This window comes from Diaporthe citri (genome assembly GCF_014595645.1).
Source record: "Diaporthe citri strain NFHF-8-4 chromosome Unknown scaffold_7, whole genome shotgun sequence".
NCBI lineage: Eukaryota > Fungi > Ascomycota > Sordariomycetes > Diaporthales > Diaporthaceae > Diaporthe > Diaporthe citri.
Genome location: NW_025064852.1, coordinates 2,509,316 through 2,519,288, shown reverse-complemented (window position 1 = coordinate 2,519,288; position 9,973 = coordinate 2,509,316). Strand labels below are relative to the sequence as shown.

General features: G+C 33.0%; 2 protein-coding genes across 2 annotated transcripts; one reads left to right on the top strand and one right to left on the bottom strand.

Moving 5' to 3' along the window:
• Positions 1–5,672: 5,672 nt before the first annotated feature.
• INS49_013890 (uncharacterized protein) lies at positions 5,673–7,013 on the top strand (the record flags this gene model as incomplete). The annotated part of the gene is made up of 1 exon (XM_043174583.1): positions 5,673–7,013. One exon carries the CDS (start codon positions 5,673–5,675, stop codon positions 7,011–7,013), a length of 1,341 nt encoding a protein of 446 aa, XP_043021528.1.
• Positions 7,014–8,473: 1,460 nt separating this feature from the next.
• Positions 8,474–9,269, bottom strand: INS49_013889 (uncharacterized protein; the record flags this gene model as incomplete). Its single annotated transcript, XM_043174582.1, has 4 exons — positions 8,474–8,568; positions 8,621–8,818; positions 8,886–9,005; positions 9,086–9,269. 4 exons carry the CDS (start codon positions 9,267–9,269, stop codon positions 8,474–8,476), a joined length of 597 nt encoding a protein of 198 aa, XP_043021527.1.
• Positions 9,270–9,973: the final 704 nt, after the last annotated feature.

Genomic DNA, 9,973 nt, shown 5'->3' with positions numbered 1-9,973 from the left:
TCTTAAATATAGCTAATAATATACTTAAGCAAAATTATTAATATAATTAAAAGGAAATATTAGCTAATTAAATTAAAGATAACATGCCTTATATAATTAATTTAAAAGCTTTAAATTATAATTAAATTTAATTACTTATAATTAATTTATATCTTAATTAATTATGCTATAATTATTAAAATTATTAATTATACCTTTATAAAAATAATAAATAAAATAAAAATAAATCTTAAGCTTATTTTAACCTTAAAATACCTTAGCTAATATTAACTCTTAATACATTATATACTAAGAATAATTAATATTATTATTAATGCATTATTATAACTATTAATATATTAACTAGCCGTTAATAATAAAGAAATCTTAAATAAACTTCTTAATTTAGCCATTTATACCTTATTTAAAACTTAACTTAATTTAAACTTTAAAAATAAAATATTAAAAGCATACTTTAAAAATAAAACATAATTTAAAATTAAAAGCTAACTTTAATAGCTAAATATTAATATTAATATATTATTTAAATTAAATAATAATAATCTCCTTTACTTTAAGGATTATAATAAAAAGCATTAATTATATATCCCTTTAAAAGTAGCAAAACTTATTATAATTAATATTTATAATTTTAAATATTATTTTAAGAAAGAAAGAGTTTATTAAAAGCTAAGAAACTTATTTATTATTAAAAATTATTAATATAAAATATATAAGTACTTAAATATTTGCTTAATATGCATTATAAATTAAAATAATAATTAAAAATTATTAAGAGAAATATAATTTATCCTTTTATTATTAATATTATTTTATATTATTATTATAAATTTCATTATAAACCTTTTAAAAATATTAACGGTATATATTTTATAGGAAATATTATAAACTTCTTTTTTTAACTTATTTCTATTTATTATAAATAAATATATTAAAGCTTTTCTTATTATTTTAAAAAATACTATATATATAATAAAAAATTAAGTAAAAATTATGCTAAGAACTCTTTACTTAAGTAATTAAGGAATTTTAAAATGCATTATCTTTAATTAAAATTATAAATTTTTTTTTAAGTTTTAATAGAAATTTTAAAGAAGTTTAAATTTAAAATTTCTTTTCTTTATTATATAATACTTATAAATTAATAGCTAATTTAAAGTTAAGAATTAAATAATTAAAATAATAATATAAATAATAGTAATTATTTATTTAAATTATAAATAAATAAATTTAATATTATTATTATAGTTTAATCTTAATAATATATATAATATAGCAATAAAGTATTTTATTAATTAAATATTTTATAACTTTAATTTATTTATATTATTATTATTAATAAATTAAAGGCTTGCTTAACTTTATAAGTTATATTAAAAAAAAGCTTAAATTATAATTATTAAAACTTAAATAATTGCTAAGCAATAATATAATAAAAAGCATTATTAAATATAATTCTAATTAGGAAATTAAGTATATATATTCTTAGGAAAAAAATATAACTTATTAAGGAAATTAATATATAAGTTTTCTGAATAATAAATAAAATTATTTAAGGTTTAAGAAAAGATAAGCAAGCTTATATATTAATTAATGCTTTTACTATATATAAATATATATATAATAATCTTAATTATTTAATTATTCTTAGCTTAGTTATTAAGCTTTAACTTATATAATTATAATTCTTTATTAATAAAAGCTATAAATATTATTAAAGATAAGGCTAAAGGCCTTAAAGCCTTTAAATATTATAAGATAAAAAGGATTATTTAAAGATAAGATTATAAAGTAAGCTAAGGCTTAATAATTATTAAATATCTTATTAAATAAATAAATTATTTATATTATTATAATATATAAATGCTAACTTATTATTTATAAATTAATAAGCTAATTAAAAACTTTAAAATGCAAAAAGCTAAAATAAAGGCCCTTTATTAATAAGCTAATTATTATATTATAATAAAGTCTTTACTTTTTAAGCTAATAAATATTTTTTAGCTAAGCTTGCTTATTAAGTAAAAAAGGTTATTAAAAAAAAGGATTAATAGTAGCCTTGCTATTATAGCTTTATTATATTAAAATAATGCATAAGCTACTTAAAAAGCAATTATTTAAGTATAAATAATTTATTATAAATTTATAATAAATTAATATGCTTAATTAGCTCTTTTAATTATATTACTTTAATTATTTATAATTTTATAATATATTCTTTTAACTTTTATTAATATTATTTATTATTAAATTTAGCTAACTATTTTATTAATTAACTATTATTATATTACCTTAAAGGCTATTATTAATCCCATTATTTTATAATATTATTTATTTATAATAAATTAATGCTATTATAATTATAAACTTATTAAGGTTAATAATCCTATTATATTAAACTTTTATACAATTTTATATTTAATTAGTTAAAACCTTAGCATAGCATACTTATAATAAAGTTATATATTTAAATATTGTTACTTTATAGCTAAGCTATATAAGGCTAGCAAGCTATTAATAATTAGCTACTATTAGGCAACCTATTTATATAATGGAGAGATATATATATTTCTTTGTATATATATTATTATAACTTGCTATAATAATTTGCTTGCTTATTATTAAGGCGATTATAAGGCTTTTTAATAAACCCTTTATAAAAAGAAATATAATAACCTTTTTAATTATAATGTTAAATATAATATCTTTATTCCCTATAACCTTTTACTTAACTATTTTATTAAATAATTTATTATTAAGGTATAAGTTAAATTATTTATTAATTAATACCTTATTTTTTATTAAATTAATTATAATAACCCATTATACCATAGCTAAAATCTTTATAACGCTATATAAAAAGGTAAGCAAATATTAAAAAACTTAAGATTAATAGAGAAAGATAAATAAAAGTATATAATTAACTTCCTTATTTATAATTATTATAATAACCTGCTAAGCCTATACTTATATAGCCCATCTCTTAATATTTATTATTAAGATATATTATAAAACTATTAATATAATATGCCTTTTAAAAATTAAGCTTATAACTTATATAATTAATTTATTTATTAAGATAAGGAGATTTTAATTATTAATAAGGAAGCCATTGCTATTATTTTTACTATGGCTGCCCTTACTTATATAGCTAAAAACTTAAGTATATACTTAGCTAAGTAAACTATTAATATTAAAATTAATAAGGCTGCTATTTTAATATTAGCTATTAAGGTTAGCTAATTATTTAATAAAGCTTAAAAGCCTTAATCCCCTATTAATATCCTTTATTACCTTAATCTTAGCTTTAACTTATCCACTCTTAGCTATAAATATAAAGCAATCATTAACCTTTTTAATAATAATAAAAATAATATTAAGCTTATTTATTTAATTACCTTAAAGTTTAATTTTAATAACTTATTTATATTTTTAATTAAGAAGAAAGTTAATACTACTTAATTTAAGAAGGTAAACTTAATTATTATTGCTATATTTCTTAAAATTAAAAACTTTTATATAAATATTATTATATTTATAAATAAGTTTAAAGAAATTATTAACCTTAAGTTTAACTTATATTATCCTGTTATTATTAACCTTCTTAATAATTATTTTGCTTAATATAATAATATAATTAATATTAATAATTAATATATTATTATTATCTTTATTTATAATAAATATATTATTATAACTTTAATTTTATATATTTTCTTTATTAATTTATATAAAATTATTAACATTTTATGCTTTATTAATTTAAATAATAAGATTAATTATATTCTTATTAGCTTTATTTTATATAAATTGCTATATATAAACTAAAACTTTAATATTATTAAGATTTGCTATAATAAGAATAATTAAATTAATTGCTTAATTATTATTTATGCTTAAAAGGTTAAGTTTAACAACTCCTTAATTATTATTAATTAAAATATTATATGTAATTATATAGCTAGCTTAATTAACTATATTAAGATTTATAATATAGTAAAGTGTTATATATTAATTAATAATAAGGTTAATTTAATTACTGCTAATATTATTAATAATGTAATTAATGCAATTTAGGGAATTATTAATAATAATTATAGTAATAATAACATTATTAATATTAACTAAGCAAAACTAAATGCTAAAAATCTTATAATTATATAATTATATTTATATTTTACTATAATAAGAATTAAAAGGAAATAATATTATTTTTATTTTATTTTATTTTAAAAGAGTTTATTATAAATAAAAATAATTTAGGTTTTTTCTTTTAGCAATTAATATATTAATTAATTTATAAATTAATAATTTTATATTAATATAAAGAAATATTATAAAAATAAAATATATTAATAGCTATAATGTTTATATATATAGCCTAACTTACCTTATAAATATATAACCATACTTATTACTTTATTTATCCCATTTTAAAAATAATACTTAATAAATTTATAATAAATTTATAATAAATTTATAGCAAATTTATAATAATAATTAAAACTTTTATTATAATGCTATAAAGATAAATTAAACTTAAAACCTAGCCGCATTTAGCTACTATATTTTCCATATTATAACGCTACTTATATATATTTCTAGCTTAATTACTTTACTATTAACTATTTTAATACACTTACCTTATATAATTTATTTTATTATTATTAAATATAATAAAAATAAATTAGGTTTTATTAATATATTAAATTAAAGTATACTTTGCTATTTACTTAAAAATAGAAATTAACTTATTATATTATTTATAAAAAAGATTCTTTAATATTATTATTAATTGCTTTTATTATATTAAATATCCTAGCTAAACTATAAATATACTTATATAATTATTTTACTTTAATAGTTAAAGTTTATAATAACAGCTAGAATACCTTATTAAGGACTCTTATATTTCCTTTATTACCTTTTATTATTATTAAGGTGGCTTTTAAGGTTTAAACTCCTTATTTATTATTATTTTCTAGATTTACCTAAGTTTAAACTACTTATTAATATTATAAGAAGATTATGCTTAAAAGTAAATTATTTATAAGGGGGAATTTAATATAATATAGATGGGTTATGGTAAATTTATAATGAATTCGCTATGAATTTATAGGTACTTGTGAATTTATAGTACTTTTATAGTGAATTTACCGTAAATATATGGTTTTACGGTGAATTTACCATGTATATATTTAAATAAAGAAATTCCCCGCGAATTTACCTTAAATTCACAGGAGATATTAAATTTCAAACCTTTGTTCCCATTAAAAATTATAATTAAGGGTAATTGCTATATATAATAATTAATATATAAGCTTTTAATAATAATAATAACTTTAATTAATATATAAATTAATAATATTAAGGGTATTAATTAATAGCATGATAAGTGCATACGATTTTTGGTGTGGTATGTTATGTGCAAGTCACTAGCGCCAATTTGATACGATTAATTGCATATGAGAGTAACGGGCCTCTTGGTGGAAACCTTCGCGCTAAGGATAGCACGGTCCAGGCTTGGCTGACAGCATCCCAAGGCTGCTGGCCTTGGATAAAGGCCAAGGGCACCGCCCCAGACACATCCTTCATCGCCCTGTTCTTCTTCACTTTCCCTTCCATGCTCAGCAGCTATCCATTGTGTTTCATCACCATCGAGCATCACCGTCATGAAAGCCTTCAGCCTCAGCGCGGTGCTCATGGCATCCGCCGCGGTCTCTGCCGTCCCGCAGGGCCCGCAGCAGCAGGTCGTCTTTGGCAAGCCGGAGAAGGGCGTCGGGCACTTCAGCGAGTGGAGCCGTTCCAACAAGAAGGAATTCCTCATCGACTGGCAGGCTGGCAAGGAGTCAGAATGGGTCATCGTGCAGGGCAACGAGGGCGGCGATCTGGACAGCATGGCTGCGGCTCTCACGTGGGCGTACCACTTGGAGCACAAGACGATGAATGACTCGGACCCGATCAAGGCGATAGCACTCTTGCAGACACCAAGCCACGCGCTGGACCTCCGGCCCGAGAACAAGGTCGCACTGGACAACTCGCAGATGACCAAGGGTCACCAGGACCTGCTGACGCTGGACGAGCTCCCCGAGGACCCTGAGACGCTTGGCCCGAAGCTCAAGGGGCTTGTCCTGGTCGACCACGCCGAGCCGCTGCGGAAGTGGAGGGGGGCCACCATCCAGAGCATCTTCGACCACCACGTCGACCGGGGCGTCGCGCCGGACGCCAAGCCGCGCGTCTTCGAGAAGGTGGCGAGCTGCACGACGCTGGTCGCGAGGCAGATGCTCGACGAGCTCGAGGCCCTGCCCGAGGAGTACCACATGCCGCACGAGCTGCTGGAGCTGATCCTCAGCGCCATCGCCATCGACTCGGGCGGCCTGACGAGCGACATCACCACCGACGACGACGTGACGGTGTCAGAGCGCATCCTCAAGCGCAGCAACTGGGCTCGCAGGGATCTCGACGATGTTATGGACGACCTCGCCGACGAGCTCAAGGGCGCCAAGAAGGACCTGGACCACCTCGAGCTCCGCGATCTGCTGCGCCGCGACTGGAAGGGCGACCTGATCGACACCCCGTCGCCGCGGACGCCGACCGTGAGCCTTGGGTTTGCTGTTGTCCCGTACTCGATGGACAACCAGATCACCAAGACGGATTTCGAGGAGCTGTTTGACTGGTTCGCTGTGCACGCGGCCTGGACCGCAGAGGTCGGCGTCGACATCAGTGTTGTACTGACCAAGTACAAGGTCAAGGAGCACGGAAAGAAGAGGAAGATCAGGGAGATCATCTTGGTCGTCCGCGACGATGTGCGGATCAACCAGACGCAGGCCGACTCGCTGTTCCGGGTGGCCAAGAATGCGCTGGAGAACGACAAGGGCCTCAATCTGAAGCCGTGGCACAGGGTGGACGAGCTGGCACCTAGACAGATGGTCTGGACACACGAGTCCGATGCTGGAAGGAAAATCATTAGGCCGATCGTCGAGGACGCCGTCACAGGCTGGGATGAGATCTGAACTACTTGCATAGCGATGGATCCTAGAGAAGGCGAAGGAGCGTGTCGGATATTTGGTTGCTTTACTTGTTTTACTTGTACAACATACTGTTCAATTTACGATCTAGAAGCTTCACTGCATTACCACTGCGACCTCTTTCTCTACCTCTGCGAACAAAAGCAATCGCAAACCAGCCTCCTCCAGCCTACTCTGTACTACCCAACTTCAACGCTCAAGCTTTGAAAGACGTATTCGGGTAATAGGCCATCTGAGCTCAGCCTAGACGCAACTCGGGCTGGTGAGCTTGGTCTCTTCTTGCATGACGATCTCAAAAATGTGTGGGATGTGGCTCTTGTTGCTAGATCGGGGTCGCTTCCCACAGCCAGGTTCCCACGAATTGCTTTCTTGGCACCTAAGCCTGCCTACTTCCACGGGCATTAGAGTCGAGCTTACACGAGGAAACAGTGGCCGGTCTAGTCTAGTCACCAAGGTGAGGTCTGTCCGTCCAGCTTTGCTGCATCAATGCTGAGCTGCTTGAGTACATATTTTTCCATCACAGGTATTCCACCTCGATGTTGAGGAAATGGCTTTGACCCATCCGAACTTGACCAAACTGGAGTCTTTCCACAGTTAGCCTAAGTTCCTAACTTTACTCAAGGAATTGTAAATGATATAGGGGGGAATGTCAGAATAAAAAAGAATAATGTAGGTGAGTTTTAATGAATCATGTGGAATCATAAACAGCCTCAATAGTCATCATTAGGATGGAAAGGGAAATGCGCAAGGGCGAGCACCAACTTACAGTACTTGGTATCATCAACGTCAGAACTGGGCATGTGGGCTGTGCCGCCGAATGCTGTCTTCGATTTTCGTCAGTGGTGAACTTGGGCCAAACACTGAGATGGTAGGCGATAGAGGATAGGACGTGGAATCAGAAGAAAAAAATTGAACAATGTAGGTGAGTTTAGTGAATCATCTTGAATCATAAACAGCCTCAAGGATCATCAGTAAGGGAACAAGAGTCAGAGAACTGGGGTACTTACTTTGGAAAGAATACTTGTAAAATAATCCGATATGTATCAGGGCCCTGGACGCTGCTGAAGTTAGCCTTGTGCAAGAACAGTAACGGACACAGTATTGAGGATCGGGGAAGTGTATCAGACAGAAAAATTGAACAATGTAGTTAGGTTAAGATAAACATGTTTGCGTAGAACAAATTCATAAACAGCCTCGAAAGTCATCATGTTGGTGAGGGAGGACAAGGTCTATTGTCTGGGGGAGACTTACCAAGTCAGGTCAGTAAGCAAGACGACCAACGTCACGCTCGAGAAACGGATTCACCGAGTAGAGCTAGACAGAGCTCAACAGTAGAGCTAGCAGCATTGGTTAAATTCCAATTCCATTTGGCTGTCGTCAGTATCCGCTCTGTGCGGACTTTCAGGGTTCTATTATGTACAGGTCGGAAATAGGCAGCATCTTGTCTATGAAGCCTCTGCCGACACGGGGCTGATCTCAACTCCATACTTCTCTCTCAGCCTCTCTCGGCGGCGCTCCTCGTAACCTGGTGGTTTAATGCCTTTGTGGTGTCAGTCAGGGTGTCCAACCGGGGGAGTACGAGTTTCACTTACCTCGTCCCTCTGCAACATCTGCTAATGTCTCCTCTAGTGGCCGCCTCCTGTTTGTCCGCAGGTGCTGTTTCCTCTCAAACTCGTCCATCCCCTCTATCTCTGGCTTCTTTCCCTTGAGGCTTCCACCTGTGTACTCGAAGGCTGCGAGGAGGATCGATGTGAAGGCGCCGTAGCCAAGGATGGCAGGCATGCGGCCAGCTGCAGGCAAGACGGCGCGTCAGTCCTCTGCAATTACCCACCTCTCCCGGTCAGGGCATAAACCTACCTCTGACACCCAGAATAGAGCCAGCAAAGAAACCTCCAATGCCTGCATTGTAGTGGTCCTTCTTCTCGCGCAGGTTGGCGGCTGCGCTGCGGGCGAACTCGTACACACCGCCGACGGCAGCTAGATGGGGGAACCGACGTGTCAGCGATTGGCCAATTGGTGCGGTACGTTTGTCGCTCAAGGCATTGGAGGTGGCTTACTGAAGGTGAATATGGTGCCGCCGCTGCGAGTGAAGATGCCCAATGCACCATGGTTCGTTCTCCTGGTCGCGTTCTTGATGCCGGCTGCGAAGACACCGGCGGCACCGGTGATCATGGCGCCCTGGATGCCGACCTTGAGAGCATCGACCGGGTGGTAGACATCATCATCACCGTGGGGCGCCATTTCTCAGTGTGGTTCGGGGGCAGGATCGTGTGGACGTCGTCGGGAGGATCGGTCGAAAGAGGCTGCTCGAGTCTGGCTGGGGGGGGGTTGGAAGCTTCTCCGTTCGGTCGACGGTTGACGGTGGAGCTCTTTGCTTGTTCCCAAATGTCCAATAGACTGCATCCAATTGGCACGGCAAGTTGAGTCAGCCACTCTGCACGTGATCTTGCCGCAACAGGTACCTGGGTACCTGGGCACCTGAAGACTACCCGATACGGTGGTAGCTGCTCTGGTGCTCTGCAGGCCAGGGGGAGCTTGCTGCAACAGCGCTACAGGCTGGAAGGCAGCCAGACACCAGTAGCCCCCCACCTTTCAGAAGGTCAGAGCTCCTGAGGTCCTTCCCCAAGGTTCCGTCATCCCTGTGTCGGCGCCTCTGACGGACGCTCATTGACACCAATCAAGCTGACGCAGCCTTGTCGCCTTGTGAAAGGACCGGGTCATCTGTTTCTGTTTCTGGGAGCAAGCGCCACCGTTCCGACCTCCATCATCAGCTTCTCAAACTCATGAGAGCTTGCGTTGCCTTGCAGCCTACATTATTCATCACATACGGGCTTGCAAGTTGAGGCACATTCTCACAGTAGCTGCACTTCCCCTCCTCCTGCCCCCCCCCCGGCTCCGGTCTCAGACTCCCATCTCGAACTCCCAATCCAGACCCTCACCAGTGC